This window comes from Pipistrellus kuhlii, unplaced genomic scaffold (assembly GCF_014108245.1).
Source record: "Pipistrellus kuhlii isolate mPipKuh1 unplaced genomic scaffold, mPipKuh1.p scaffold_m20_p_11, whole genome shotgun sequence".
Classification (NCBI taxonomy): domain Eukaryota; kingdom Metazoa; phylum Chordata; class Mammalia; order Chiroptera; family Vespertilionidae; genus Pipistrellus; species Pipistrellus kuhlii.
The window spans coordinates 21,270,286-21,286,987 of NW_023425416.1; the positions used below are offsets into that span (position 1 = coordinate 21,270,286).

Here is a 16,702-nt window from a genome sequence, read left to right on the forward strand (position 1 = left end):
AAGGGGGTTATTTAGGAAGAGGAAGAAGATAAAGATAAAAATTATGGACAACAAATACATAACTATCAACAAGTAAATTTAAAAACCAAGGTATTAAAAAATCTGATAAACAATATTAACTGGTGAATATAATAGAATCAGAGGTACGGAAGGGGAGTGGACTGACGATTCTCAGGGAAAAGGTGAGTGGGGGGTGTGGGAAGAGACGGAACATAAACTGTGCACCTATAGATGAGGACAATGGACGATGGGGAAAGGACAGAGGCTGGGGTGGGAACCTGGTGGAGGGGAGCAATTGGGGGTGGGCGGAAGAGGAACACATTTGTAATAATCTGAACAATAAAGATTTATTAAAAAAAAAATAAAGCTGCTGCTGGAAAATAAAAAACAAAAAACAAACAAAAAAATAAAACAAAGTTCATCATGTTGTAGCATTCATTGGTACTTATTCCTGTTTATGGCTAAATAATATTCCATCAGACAGATGTATCACATTTCATTTATCCATTTCTCAACTGATGGACATTTGGATTGTTTCCACTTTTAGGCTATTTATGATGAATAATGCTATGAACACTTAAGTATAAGTTTTAGTGTGGATATATGCTTTCATTTATATTGGGTATCCCTGAGAGTAGAATTGCTAAGTGATATGGTAACTCAATTTAATATTTTGAAGAACTGACAAACTGTTTTTCCAAAGTAGCTGTACCATTTTATAATTCCACCAGCAATGTATGAAAGTTACAATTTCCTCACATCCTCAGCAATACTTGTTCATGTCTGTCTTCTTTACTTTTTTTAAAAACATACTTTTACTGATCTCATAGAGGAAGGGATAGAGATAGAAACATCAATGATGAAAGAGAATCACTAATTAGCTACCTTCGGCATGCTCCCTACTGGGGATCAAGCCCCCAACCTACCGTATTTTTCTGTGTATAACACACCCCCATATATAAGATGCCCCCCACTTTTCCAACCCAAAATTAAGAAATCAGTATTTTAAACATTTTGCTGGTTTTCCTCTTAAGCAAGCCTTCTTCTTTCTTGGCATCTTAAGGAGTTGTTCTTCCTATTTTCTCCACTGTGTGATCACACAAATTGTCTCTCTGCAGCTCTATTTCCATGCTCTCTTACAGTCAGTTTGAATTTTGCAGAGGAAGACCATCGCTTGCTGGTATTTACCTTTTTATTTTTTTGACATCTTTATGGGCTCAGAACGCTCCAGTCCCTATTGCATCTGTGCATTCACCTCCACCTCCACCTCCAATTATGACATCAGCTGACGTCAGTAACAATAAGGCTCGTGATTGGAGGAAGCTTGTTTGACAAGATGTGGGCGGCTACATTCCCGCAGCTCCCTCCTCAGAAGTGTATAAGAAGCCCCTCGATTTTCAGTCTAATGATTTTAGGAAAATGGCATCCTATACGGAAAAATATGGTAGGTATGTGCCCTGACTGGGAATCAAACTGTGACCTCCTGGTTCATAGGTCCATACTCAACCACTGAACCAGCTTTTATTTATTTATTTATATTTTACTGATTTTTTTACAGAAAGGAAGGGAGAGGGATAGAGAGTTAGAAACATCGATGAGAGAGAAACATCGATCAGCTGCCTCCAGACCTCCTATGGAGATGTGCTTGCAACCAAGGTACATGCCCTTGATCAGAATTGAACCCAGGACCCCTCAGTCTGAAGGCCCGACGCTCTATCCACTGAGCCAAACCAGTCAGGGCACTGATCATCTTTTAAATGATAGCCATTGTAGTTGGTGTGAAGTGGTGTCTATGGTTTTGATTGACATTTTCCTAATAATTAATAATGTTGAGCATCTTTTGCTTACTTGCTATTTGTACACTCTTTTTAAAAATGTCTATTAAACTCTTTGCCTATTTCCATACTGGGTTGTCTTTTTATTGCAATCTAAGACTTCCTTGTATATTCTGGATATTAGTCCGTTACAAGCAGGTAAATAATTCATAAATCTTTTATCCCATTTTGTTGGCTGGAATCATTTGCACATAAAATTTTAATTTTTATAACCTTATATGTCTATTTTTTCTGTTATTGCTTGTGGGAATGCACCCTCAAAAATATCTCTATGGGCCAGTGTGGCTCGGTGGTTGAGTATCAACCTATAAACCAGAAGATCACAGCTGAGTCCCAATTAGGGCACATGCCTAGGTTGCAGTTTGATCCCCAGTAAGGGGTGTGTAGGAGGCGGCGAATGATTCTCTCTCATTATTATTATTTTTTAATATATTTTATTGATTTTTTTACAGAGAGGAAGGGAGAGAGATAGAGAGCTAGAAACATCGATAAGAGAGAAACATCGACCAGCTGCCTCTTGCACACCCCCTACTGGGGATGTGCCCGCAACCAAGGTACGTGCCCTTGACCGGAATCGAACCTGGGACCTTTCAGTCCGCAGACCGACGCTCTATCCACTGAGCCAAATCGGTTTCTGCTCTCTCTCATTATTGATGTTTCTATTTCTCTCTCCCTCTCCCTTCCTCTATGAAATCAATAAAAAAAATAAAATTAAAAAAAAAAAATCACAATTTGATTCCTATTCAGGACACATGTCCAGGTTGTGGGCTCAATCCCCAGTATGGGGCATGCAAGAGGTAGCCAATCAATGATACTCTCTGATCGTTGATGTTTCTATCTCTCTCTCCTTCTCCCTTCATCTCTGAAATCAATACAAATATATTATATTTTAAAAGTATCTCCATGGCTGCAGAAGTCTAACTCACATGTGGAAGAGAATGAAATAAGAATGAATAGCTTGCCGAAACTGGTTTGGCTCAGTGGTAGAGCATCGGTCTGCGGACTGAAAGGTCCCAGGTTCGATTCGGGTCAAGGGCACGTATCTTGGTTGCAGGTACATCCCCGGTGGGGGGTGTGCAGGAGACAGCTGGTCGATGTTTCTCTTTCATCGACGTTTCTAGCTCTCTATCTCTCTCCCTTCCTCTCTATAAAAAATCAATAAAATATATTAAAAAATAATAAAAGTGGGCCTTCATTTAAAAAAAAATGAATAGCTTATATACTTAGTTATATAAATTTATATACATAAATCGCTTTCCTTTTACACCCTTTACAGAACACAATATGGATAGGTGTGGGAGGGATGAGGAGAAAGCAGGTTCAGGAAGTCACCAAAATCACAATCATTCATTCACTCACTATTTACTAACACCTGATAAGCACTGGAATAGCATGAGCAAAAATAAGACAAAAATTTCTGCCCTCTCTAGTCAGTGGTAGAAAACAGGCCAAAGACAAACCAATCTACAAACAAATAAAAGTAAATAGTACTATTTCAGGTGGTGGAAAGTGCTATGAAGAAAACAAGCAGGAAAAGATGACAGGGAGTGGAGGGCGAGCCACATGGCTTTCTGGAGGAAGAGTGTCCCAGGAATAAACCAGGAAGCACATTCACCATGAAAGACCCTTTGAATAGCAATGAAGGTTTATAAGTGAGGTTTCTAGAACAAGACAGGCTGTGTTCAAATCCTAGCTGAGCCTTTACAAGCTACACGCTCAGGATAAGCTACTTAACTTATTTGGGCTTCAGTATCCCCAAGTGAAAATTTCAAGGATTAAATGAGTTAATACATGTAAAACACTTAGAACAACACCTGACAGGTGAGCACTAGAACTATCAAGGGGGATCGCTTTGTGAATTATGTAATTGTTTAACACTATGCGGCACACCTGAAACTAATATAAAATAACTAGAGGCCCGATGCACGAAATTCATGCAAGGGGCTCAGTTCTCACAGTCCCTGCTTCATCCGGAAGGTTGTCCAGAAGGATGTCTGGAAGGTCGTTCAGCTGTCCGGCCTAATTAGTATATTACACTTTTATTATTATAAAATAAGTGTTGCCTGTAATTAAAAAATAAAAATTTTAAAATAACAATACCTGACAAATAGTAAATAATTCATAAAAGTTAGATATTACCGACAATTAATATCCCCCTTCACGAGTACTGCATTCTCAGAAATCAGCAAGTGATGAATGCAGAGAGTTCCAACTGAGGCTTCAGCAAAAGCTCAAGCTTGACAAGCATAGAGAAATATGCTTCCAAATCCCAGTATGCAAGTCATCAAATGACACTGCTTGCAAGGTTTCAGAGAGTGTGATTATCATGGAATAAATCTTAATAGCTCTCACTCCAAGAAAAAAGTTTCTTTACTGACTTTTACCAGGATCCAGGAACGGGGATGTTTATTCACACTTTAGAGTGCTGGCACCCATTTCTAATTTTTTTCTCCAAGAATCACTCAACTGGCAACTAAACTTCTTCACTGCTTTATCTTATTCCTAGAAATAACTGAGCCTGTGTCCAGACAATTTGGAATGGAAAGAAATCCATTCTCTCTCTTACACAAGAGTGCTTGAAGATGTTTTTATTTTCTCTTCTCTTCTTTTTTAAGGTGTTTTTATTCCTAAAGACTATGAAGGGCCAAATGAATCCACCTGGCCTCATGTGGACAGGGAAGAAGGTGAAGTTCAAATGTCACCTCCTAGAGAGGCCTTCTTCTCTTATTCTGGTGCTGCCACTGTTTGCTGTCTGACTTTTCATCTAGAATGAACCACCCACGAGGGCAGGGTTCCTGCTTGCCTTATTTACTTCTTTAATCTTCGGAGCTTAGTCGAGTGTGTGTAGAGGAGCCTCTTGTAATTATTTGCTGAATGAATAAACTTTCTCCTTTCTTTAGTTTTTCTCCCTCCTGCACAGTGCTGGCAAAATTTGTTGTTTTTAACAACACATCTCAGACTACCTTGCAATGCATGAAAACTTCTATGGCTCCTAGTTGTGCACAGCTTGTCAGTTCCCTTTTCATTTTCTCCCTTTGCATTCAATGCCCTGCCCAACCTGGCCTGGGTCTAACCTAGTCTCCAAAATACCAGAGAAGCAGTGAAGTTAAATGGTTAAGAGTATGGGCTAAAATTTCAGTTCCAACACCTACTAACTTACCAGACTACTGATTGTGGGCATTTCTGGGCTTCAATTTTCTATAAAATGTATCAAAGTACAGCTTCCAAGTCAAAGGATTGTTGTGAAGATTAAAATAGTTACTAGCTCCAAAGAATGTGAGAGACATTCCTGACACAAAATAATAAATGCTACTTACTCTTGTCATAAGCCTTGGATTTTGGTTACATCAAAATCCTTTTTCCCTAAACACCCCCTTCTCCTTTTTCACGTATGTTAGTTGGTAAGTCTACCACTGACTCACTATGAATGCATATGTTGATTAATGTGAAGTTCCTTAAAGCAAAAATTATGGAGCGCTGATTCACTTGATGAATGTTAAACCAGGATCATTACCTAAAATTAGTCATTTTAATAGTTTGTATTTACATAAAAAAGTTCAAGGTGAACTTTAAAGTTTATTTGGTTTTTCTTTTCTAGTCACTTAAATGCTGACTTCTAAGAATAACCAGAGGATCAGAGAGCGTTCTCCTCCCCAATTTTGCAGACTCTCATCTTCCACCTACTCCTTTCTCACCATCATTTACAACGGTAATGCCATAAATACTGACCCCCAGGGCAGTCAAAGTGATCCTTAAGTACTAAGTTAAATGTAAGGGCTGTCATTACAACTAGTAATACTTATAGATCTTGCCTCTGCCAGTAATTACTGGCAGAAACTTGCCCAATAACATGGAAAAACATTTTTTTTTTTTTTCTGTTTCCTGCTATCCCCCACTCCTCCACCCGCTCCAGGGAGAAATGTTGAACTTCACAAGTTAAGGATAACATATTATCTCTCAACTAGAAACAAGTGAAAAATAAATGTCAAAGTTGTAAATGAAATGAGATTGGTAGATAATTTAAAGTTTGGAATATTCTGAGGGCTTGGGAGGTTTGGGTGGTTTACCAAAGTGATAAAATCTGATCTGTTCAAGGATTCTGGGTTAGCAGAAGCCTAGGAAAGGCAGGAGGAAAGCTTGCCTTTCAACACATGGTGGGGCAAGTCCCAAAGTATAACAGATAACTACCTGCAGGGCTTAGATCCTTCCACATCCTCACTATTCTAGTCTAATTCCAGCATATTATAGACTAGGTAACCATTCATTATACTGTGTCCTGGTTGAGGAACAACCACCACATATAATGCTGTTTCAATGGGAAAGTATGTTCCCAGTTCCAAACAACTGGTTTATAGAAGACTTCTTGGAAAATGTCTCATTCATAAGCTGAGAATTGCAGAGTTGTAACCAGTTCCCTCTGGAGAGGATGTGCCAAGTTAGGTGTCCTAAGTTTTGCACTAAAATGAGTAATGTAGGATACTGGGCCAAATTCTCAGATCCAAATCTGGGTTAAGCAATATATAATATAATGACAAGAAAACAAGAGGAGACTAGATGAGAAATGGGAGTAACCAGAGGCTGAGACAGTGGAGTCAGACACACCAAGATTTAAAACCTGGCTCTTGGGAAGCAACTCTCTCTGATTGCCTTTCTCCCAGCTGCTCAGAGCTGCTCTTTATCACTATTTAGATCTCAGCTTAGACATCACACCACCAGTCAAAGGGCCTTCCATGACTGTCCATTGTGAAGACAGCCCTATCCTCAACCTGATCTATTTTCTTCATCACATTTAACCAGTTAACCGCCACGCTTCCAAAACTAAAACCATCCCCACATGCCACGATATTTTGAATATAAAAAACCAATTTGTAATGAATATTATAAAAATAATATATTACTCACAATTCAGGTGTTCTTGAATATTTTCAGCTGAAAATTCTCATGAAAAATTATTTTAAAGCTGGTCAGGGCTGCCACTTAGGGGAGACATTTTTTTTTAATAGACTCGCGTGGTGTGTGGGGAAAGTCTGCTGCTTGTGTCTACAGATGCTGATGGCGTACAATTTAACCACTAACTGAAATTACCTGATTGCTTCCTTTTTGCCTCTCTCCCTAAAAGAACATAAACTCCATGAAAAATTTCACTCATGTCATGCACACTAGAGTATATGCCTAGCACTGTGTGTGGCTCATGGAAGGATAAATATTTAACAAATGGGGCTACTATGTGAAGATTCAGGAGTGGATTAAGTTATCTACCCACCTACCGACCTACCTCTCTGTGTCTCTGGTACAGTGCTACTATGCAGCAGATAAGTATTATAAAAGAAACAAAACAGAGGATGATACTATTATGAGTCAGAAAGTACTGAACAACTTGGACATGCCTCATAGCTCAGGAGAAACCAGGAGTCTAAAATGACTCTTCCAGGAAGCAAAGCAAAAATCAGCTAAAGATTGACAGCAGCCTGAATGCTAATTTTAAATCTGCCAATAGGGGAAAGCAGTTCTGTTATTTGATAAACTTCTTTAGTGAATGTTCAGAATTTATAGAAAACTCCTAGAAGCTGCCTACCACCATGCTGATGTTGATGATGCTGGGAAAAAATGGAAGAGTGGTTGTGGTGTGGGTAAAGCACAGAGCGGTTCTGCATTTTCTCCCACAAAGTCAATGGAAGGCTTCTGGTCCATCTTTCGCACACGGAGCCAGGCGAGGAAATTATAATAACAAAGTGACCCCGTTTTCCACAAGTTGCCTATAAGTCCACTCATCCTGGTACCCACCCGGTCACACACTCTGCCCCTCCCCCAACCTAGACACATTTTGGGAAAAACACTGAAGAACAAGACCTTTAAGGTCTCTTTCAGCATTACATTCCCATGGAATCTTATCTGTGCAGGGATTCGGAAAATGAACAAACTGCGTTTGCCATATTTTCAGGAGTTCTTTGACTCATACTTAAAAGTTGGAAAAGAGGATGTTTCCTTAAGATAGTGGTTTCTGCACTGGCTGGTTTGGCTCAGTGGATAGAGAGCTGCCTGTGGACCAAAGTGTCCTGGGTTTGATTCCAGTCAAGGGCACAGGCCCAGGGGGCGGGCTCAACCCCCAGTAGGAGGCATGCAGGAGGCAGCCAATCAATGATTCTCTGTCATCATTGATGTTTCTCTCTCTCTCCCTCTCCCTTCCTCTCTGAAAGCAATGGGGGCGGGGGTGGAGGGAAGAAACCTGTACTGTGATTATGAAGGAGAATGTCCTTGTACTTTGGAAACACATTTTGAAGACTTAGCCTAAAGGAAACATGATATGTAACATACTCTCAAATAACTAAAAACAACACATAATACATTGCATTTACATGTACAGAGAGAGCAGTGGTTCTCAAAGAGGGATCCCTGAAGGAGCATTAGCATTACCCAGGAACTTGGTGGAAATACAAACTCTTGGGCCCCACCCCGGACCTGCTAAAACCAGCTGTTGGGAGTGGGCCCGGTAGTCTATTTTAACAAGCCCTCCAGAGGATTGCACACTCAAGTTTGAAACCCACTGGAACAGAGAGGATAACAAAACAAATGTAGTGAAATGTAAAAATTGGTAAATCTGGGGAGAAGGTATTTGGGATTTCTGTACTATTACTGAAAATTTTCTATAAGTTTGCGATTGTCACAAAATAAAAATTAACAATAACAACAACAAAAAGATTACCCTGGGGTGATTTATGTACACATGTGGGAAGGAAGAGACTGTGGAGGTAAGGAGGAAACCACTGGATTTTTACACAGGAAGTAAAGGGATTCGGAACTAAGGTTGCTGCAGCCCCAGTGTAGAATGAGGAGCGGTGTTTGCATGGTCTTCAAACAAGTCTTCTTGTAGAGAATATGGGCACCAAACCTACTAACCTGAATAGGAGAGTCCAGCAATCATTATAAAGAGGTCTTCTTCAGAAAAGCTTTCGGGAAGCATGAGGAAAGCAGCAGTCACAGCACTCCTCAGATTTTTATCTAGGGCTGCCCTAAGAGTGGCATTCTCATTCATTGTTATGATTTTCACCTGAAAAAAGCAAAACATTCAGAAGAGAAATTCCAGAAGAGTATTGCTCAAGATAAAGGGTTACGCATGGAACTGTCCCAAACTTAGCCCTGAAGATCTTGGAATGTTAGGCCAGTTGACACAAAATAATTATTATTCTAATAAGCAATCCCCAAATCTCTTGTTTTATACTACCCAAAATAAATATTTCTCTTAAATGGGTTTTGAAAAAAGAAGTCAGTAGAAATGAAATAAATGTTCTTTGGAAAATTTAACATTTATTTTATAATCTCATTGTTCTTCACTTACTAGTAATTTTATGGTAGACAAAGGCAAAATTTTACTTCTTTATTTAGAACTCAACTCTTCTGTTACTCATACATAACCTGATTAGTCCATGCTCTATTTCAAACTGATTTTGACTAATGAAAAAGAAGGGGGAAAAAATAGGTAGTATAGGAAGAGCATGCGTTTTGAGTACAGATAAGGCCTCAAGTCCAGTTATTTCTTAGCTGTGGGCAAATTACTTAACTTCTCATCTATAAAATGGGGATTACAGACATTCAGCAAAGAACTGTTATAAAGATCGAATGAGACAATAAATGTAAACTGCCTAATGTACTAGTGAATGCCTTGATTAATAAAACAAAATTTCCTTCTGAATACATACCAAAAGCTACTATCTTTGACTTTCCCCAAATTCATGAAAATATAAATTGCTCTAGCCTATTCTGAGAATCTAGGTTTTAAAGACTGCACTGAACTTAAGAGAATGTGTTCAAGACCCAGTTCTATCTCTTACTTGCTCCGTGACTATGGGTATAATTTCTTAAAATGGGGTTAATAACAGAATCAAGTGCACACGGTTGTTGGGAAGATTAAATGAGATGTTACATATGAACCCTTAGCTGAAGTGAGCTTCCTTCCGTGTTTCTTGGTGCATATGGCAAGAGCTTCTCTGGGCCAGAGGTTCTCACGGTCAGCAAGCATCAGAATCACTGGAAGGGCTCTTTAAAACATATGAGGCCCATCCACCAGAGCTTCTCAATCAGTCGGCCTGGATGAGGCCTAAAAATGTACATTTCTAACAAGTTCCCACGTAATGTTGGTGCTGCTGGTCCAGGAACCACAGTTCTAAGATATATATACTTAAAAGTAGAATTGCCAAATTGCTCTTTGGAGTGGTTGTACCAATTTATACTCCTGCCATAATTTTTTAAAACCATCACGCTCCTTCTGACTGATTTTCTAAATAAGGAAAGGGTATAGAAGTCCACATATCTCAAATGTGTGCTGGCAGCAAATTTTCCTTCTATTTTAGAAAACGGGGCTTAAGTTACCTTTTATTTGTTGAATAGAGGTAATTTCTGCCAAAATTAAGGTCATAATAGACACATACATATAAGAAATTCCAAATTAAAATTTTATTAGACAAGAAGGAAAGAGAATGATGTGTATCTCAAAGTATAGTATATTTTTTAAAATTAATCATAAATAAGCAGTATCATAAAACAACTATTTTACAAATCAGGCTTAAAAACCTAACTTCTATCTTTTACTATTTTTTTCTAAGGGAATATTAACAACATAAAAACCTCTTATATGCTAGGTAAGCCACTCTATTCAATACTACCTCCTCCCTTGTAATTACAAGGACTTAATGGCCCTTAATTAAGCCTTTCGGCACTTGGGTGAGTTTAATATTATTGCAATCATCTGCAGAAAAGTAAAACCAAGGAGCAGCCCAGCAGCAAGACTTGCTCAAGGTTGCATAATGAGTTGATGGCAAAATCAGGGAAACACCCTTATGCTTGGCAAATCCAACTCTAAATATTTTGAATTATTCTCATGCATTCAGTTAGGGATCTGCTCTGGTTAATTTCTTTTCTTTAAAGATTACTAAAACAAATGTTAAGGTCCTATTAATAACTCCTATGTTTATGTCTTGAATAACTTTCCTAATTTTTTTCTCCCATATAGAATCATGAATGTAGGAAGGTAACCTCATCTTACTCATGGGGAGACTGAAGTCCAGAAGACTCTGATCTGGTTCTCCAGTGTAAGGTGAACTAAGAACTTGTCTCAGCAGCACTGTTATTTGTTGTTCAGAGTGAAAAGCCAGTGAACTCTTGGGACACTGCCAGAGAGGCCTGGGAAAAAAAGAAAGTCCTCAGATTTGTGAATAGCTGTTTGTATCTTACTGGAAATGCCCGCATCTGAACCGCATAGATAGCATTAGCACTACTGCCAAGAAGAAAATCTTTACTGGAGAGAGGAAGGGGCAACACTTGAAGGGACTTTCAAAAGCCCAACTCGAGAGATTTGTGAGCACCTTTCATGATAGGAAAAAAGGGAAAGTCACAAGTGGTCTCCTCTATAATGCAGTCACAAGGAGGCAGTGATTTGAATTGCAAACAGTGAAGTTATAGTCACAAAGAACACAGCCCTATCTAGTGTTCAAATACCCAACCACTAACCAATGACCCTTCCCATGGAAGTTTTCCATTCCAAATGGCCAGAAAGGTGAAATTTTCTAAACGGTTACTGCCTGAGGACCAAAAAAGAAACACTGAACATTTGAGCTGGATGAAACCTTATTAATTACCTATTGGACTACTGACTCTTCCAAAATAAGAGTGTGGTGCTTTAAAAAAAATTCCTTTGGCATACACAGAGAAGCTTAGCTGTCTTTTAAATAAGAAATGAATGGCTCAAACTTTGCATTTTAAAGGCTAGAGGCCCAAAGGTTTGCTCACAGCTGGGCAGAGCCAAGACTAGTGAGCCAGGTTTTCCATCTTCAGTGAGGGATCTTTCATACTTCTGGGACTTTTCTATCTACAAAAAGTAAGCCAATAGCTACAGTATGATAATGACTGCAAAACTGTGAGTATACTAAAAACCACTGAATTGCACATTTTATTTAATTTTGTTTGTTTGTTTATTTCAGAGAGGATGGGAGAGGGAGAGAAACATTAATAATGAGAGAGAATCATTGATCAGCCGCCTCTTGCACAACCTCCACCAGAGATCAAGCCCAGAGCCCGCCTTTCAGTGCACGGGGACGTGTCCAACCAACTGAAGCACACTGGCCACAGAGGGAAATGTCCATTTTTTAAAGAAAGGTCCTCCTTTATATTTCTCCTTCTTTTTTATTAATAAAGTTTATTTTTTAGAGTTTAAATTCACAACAAAATTCAATGGGACAAATAACCTGGCCACTGTGGCTTAGTGGTTGAGCATCGACCCAAAACCAAAAGGTTGCCCATTCGATTATCAGTCAGGGCACATGCCCAGATTTCTAGCTCTGTCCTCAATAGGGGCCATGCAGGAGGCAGCCAATTGACGATGTTTCTCTCTCATCAATGTTTCTATTTCTCTCTCTCTCTTTAAAAAAAAAAAATTAAAAGTAATTTAAAAACATATTTTTAAAAATATAAATGGAAATTTATACCTATACCCCTTGTATATTTTAAACATTTAAATTGCTAGTGATTGAGAAATCCTATTCTAGTTGCAATACCGAAAATAATTTTAGAGCTTTAGACATATAATTTAATGTAACTCTTTCTTTTAAAACACACAGAAACAAAGAATTCACACTCATATTCTCACTATTCTTTTCTAAGACATTTACCCATTCTTTTTATTAAAATACTACCAATTCTTTCTGTCCATCAGATTTGTTCATTTGATTAATATCTGCTGCCACCTAGAGGTAAAAATAGTTTGTTTAAAGACAGTCATCTTGAGCATGGTTAACCGGGATTTCCACTCAGAGAAACTAAGAGCAGGAGTGGGTAGAAGAGTTAATTCACCCTCTTATGATTTTTTATTTTATCATGTGTTATGGCCAACACTTTCAAATGACTTTTAAAGATATCCTGATTTTCTTTTGCTAGACGCTTAATAAGCCTGAGGCAAAGTCATTGTTATCAATAACTTTTTCTTCTCCAAGTTAGCTGAGAAATGCCATTTTGCATGATATAAATGTAGCTGTTACTATTTGTCTTGAATTGTTGTTTTTATATTACCAGGATATATGACATTTAGAAAAAAATCTGAGGTCATTTCCAGTCAGTGCTTACATTCTGAAATTTCGTGACATTTTTAGCTTTCTAATGTCAATTAAAAAAATATATATATATAATATATATATTTGCTAGCTGGTTTGGCTCAGTGGATAGAGTATAGGCCTGCAGATTTAAAGGTCCCAGGTTTGATTCCAGTCAAGGGCACATGCCCAGGTTGTGGGCTTGATGACTGGTAGGGGGCATGCAGGAGGCAACCAATCAATGAATCTCATTATTGATGTTTCTCTCTTTCTCTCTCTCCACCTCTCTCCCTCCCTCCCTCTTTTTGCTCTCTGAAATCAATAAAAATATAAAAATATAAATGTATATTTTTTACTTCGGAGAGAAAGAGAAAGGGAGAGAGAGAGAAACATCAATGATGAGAGAGAATAATTGATTTGCTGCATCCTGCATGCCCCTACCAGGGATCAAGCCCACAACCTGGCCATGTGCCATGACCAAGGAATCATCAACCTCCTGGTTCATAGGTTGATGCTCAACCACTGAGCTTCATCCTTAGGGCCCTAATATCTATTTTTTTAAATTGAAATATTCCAAGCACAAAACACAGTACAGAGAATAACAATTTCACATTCAATATTTCATTTTATCTAAAAACTATAGACCTGGTGCACAAAATTCCTGCACTTGGGGCAGGGGTGGTGGTCCCTCAGCCCGGATTGTGAGAGGGTGCAGGCCAGGCTGAGGGACCCCACTGGTGCATGATCAAGGCCAGGAAGGGATGCAGGAGGTTGGCCAGCCATGGAGGGACCACAGGAAGGCTCCAGGGTGTGTCCAGACCGTCTCATTCAGTCCCCATCAGCAGGACCCCAGTAACAAGCTAACCTACCGGTTGGAGCGTCTGCCCCCCCAGTGGTCAGTTTGTGTCATAGCAACTGGTTGACTTGTCGACTGTCTGCCCCCTGGTGGTCAGTGAATGTCATAGTGAGCAGTTGAGCAGCCTTAGCATATGATTAGCATATTATGCTTTGATTGGTTGAATGGCCAACAAGAAGACCGGACACTTAGCATATGAGGCTTTTATTATATAGGATAACTCTGAGATGGACAAGAACAAAGGGAAATGAAAGATTTTCTCCTGAGTGTCTACTAAGTGCCAGGCATTTTATATCTAGGCATTTCTCAAATGTCTTTTGAGGTCAGTATGATCAACCTTATCCATAGATGACAATGTTTTAAGGCTCAGGGAGATTAAGGCACTGGTACAGGTCACATAGCTGGGAATATCAGAGATGGGACCCAACAGATGTGTCTGACTCTAAAATGTCTGGTTATTTTCTAGTACTACTATTTTGCTTCCACTTTTCAACACCTTCTTGAAGTAGGCAGGGCAAATATTGTTGTCCCCATTCTACAGAAAAATCATTAGAGGTTCAGAAAGATAAAGCAAGTTGCCCAAATTCACATAAATAACTAACAAGTGGCAGGAATGAATAAGACCCAACCTTTTCATTCCACATTCATTTTTCTTCCTGTCAAACTAATTTATTTTTTAAATTAAAAAACCTGGAAAGAAAATAATATTTATAAATTTTCAACTATATTTATTTGCTTAATTATGTGCTTTACTAGTTATCTAGACTAGAAATGAGAAATTCATCTAAGAAGATATGAAATTATTTCAGTAAGCCTATTGTTTCTGAACTTTAGAAATAATGGTTTTACTGAAAAATTACAGACAGTAAAGTATACAAGTCCAACAGATACAGCTTGACAAATTTTTACATATAGATATATCAGTGAACTAATTGCCTTTATCAAAGTTTCTGGACATTTTAATGAGCTACATCCTTATATATATATTTTTTCATACATGGAATTTTATTTATTTATTTTCCTTTTTATCGAATGTATTGGTGTGACACTGATTCAAAAAATTATATAGGTTTTAGGTGCACAATTCCACAAGCATCATTTACATTTTAAACCCAGATGCAAGGCCAGAGAATCTTGACTGCCCATGTATATCAATAGAGATTTTTATGATACAACCAAGTAAGCTAAGATTGTATAAATCTCTAAATTTTTGCCATAATTGACAAAAGGAGAGGCAGTACAGTCACGCTTATGGGAGACATTTAACAATAATCCATGTACTGTCTTTTAGGGCCTGAGACCCTCTGACAGCATAAAGAAAAATTTTCCTTGCTAATAGATTGGCAACTGTGATTATGTCACCCTAGTTCTCAAACTATGAAAAGACCTTTTCTCAGAAAACAGACTACATATCTGCATGAAAGGAGAAACATGGCATTTGCAAATACAAGTCAAAAGTTCGAGTCCTCTCCACTTTTTTTCCTGTTTCGTTTATTTTCTGTTTCTATTGAAGCGCAGGGAGACACTGCCCTCGACAGCCGCCTCTAGCGGTATCCTCAATTAAGAAAGGACACTACGACAGCATCTCACCATTGGCCTGAGGAGGATAATAAAGGGGATTAGAATCCACTCCCCACAGGATAACTACTTGGTTCATTCATTTCTTCAACAAATATTTGCTGAATGATCACTATGTGCCAGGCATTGTCCCAGGCACTGCTGGGATAGATATATCAATGGACAAACAATGCCCAATGGCACATTCGAGAAGATAAGGTGAAGCACTGGGCATTTCTTCTACCATCCTCTCCAGCCCAAAAGGACTAACTTTGAGCCTGATCCATCCAGACATTTGAAGAATCTTCAGAGAGAGGGCAGGAGTAGTGTGGATAATATCTAGATATTGTTTGGCAATGAATTCTTAGAGAGGAAAAGGAGTCTGAAACTTATTTCTATTTCTTGGAGTTCCATCTGGTTGCAATCAAAGATCAAAATAAGGTCAGGTACAGAGAGGAGAGGTCTCCCTAATTGTGGCAGCCAAAAAAACACTCACTGGTTTTTGGAGTCGTCCAGCAATGTATAAGTTATTCCAGTAGAGGAGATCTTCGATCAAATTATTAGTGCTTATAACCCCATATTTGATAAGCTGGAAAAGAAATGGACATGAAAAGAAGCGAAACACCCATATTGTTGTTTATGCAAATGCAAAATATAAAGAAATATATTTCTGCCCAGAGTAGTACCTTGATTTCCAAAGCCACTCAAAATGCCTATTTTGTAAACACACCCATCTCTACCAAAAATTTTCACAAAGGATACGTTTCCAAGACTGATTTGTCTCCTCAGGTATATGAGATCACATGACCACTATTTTAACTCAGACTCTTGTGATGTTAAAAGGCAGAATGGCTCTTAGAGGCCATCTAGTACTGGTCCTCAGTGAACTGGAAATAAAAAATTGGTCCTTCAGCACAGACAGTTTGAGTAGCTAAATTTCATGCTTCTCCCTCGAGAAATAAGAAACTTGAGGCTCAGAGAGTATAAATGACAAGCCCAAGGTGGCATCATTAGAAGCAGAGACAAAATTAGGTCCCTGAATTTTAGTCTGGACTTCCAATGCTCATTTTACCACCAAGTACAAGAAATTTTGTTTATATAATTGAACGTTTTTTACTTACATCCTTTACATGTAAATTTCTCTTCACTATGGACTATTCTAAACACTTTTATAATTACAAAGCAACATCTAAATATAATACATCTCTATCAGTGCTGAACATGGAATTATGGTCAAGCTCATGCCACAGTAATTTGCACAAACTCTGCATGCAGTTGTTCCAGGTTACAAAATCCTATTTGTTTCAACAAATATCTCTGGTCTCGTTCTGTTGAACTTTAGTATCCCAATGGCCTTCTCAGGCTACAAATATCTA

At 38.5% G+C, this 16,702-nt stretch overlaps 1 protein-coding gene across 3 annotated transcripts in view; it reads right to left on the reverse strand.

The window, feature by feature from the left end:
* TAMM41 (TAM41 mitochondrial translocator assembly and maintenance homolog) overlaps positions 1-16,702 on the reverse strand; it is a 70,334-nt gene that overhangs the window by 48,071 nt on the left and 5,561 nt on the right. For all 3 annotated transcript variants that reach the window (XM_045579188.1, XM_036431142.2, XM_036431140.2), the window contains exons 3-4: positions 15,823-15,915; positions 8,733-8,883 (exon numbers count right to left, since the gene is read on the reverse strand). In XM_045579188.1, the coding sequence (XP_045435144.1) occupies positions 8,733-8,883; positions 15,823-15,915 (244 nt within the window). The remainder of the gene's footprint in view (positions 1-8,732; positions 8,884-15,822; positions 15,916-16,702) is intronic.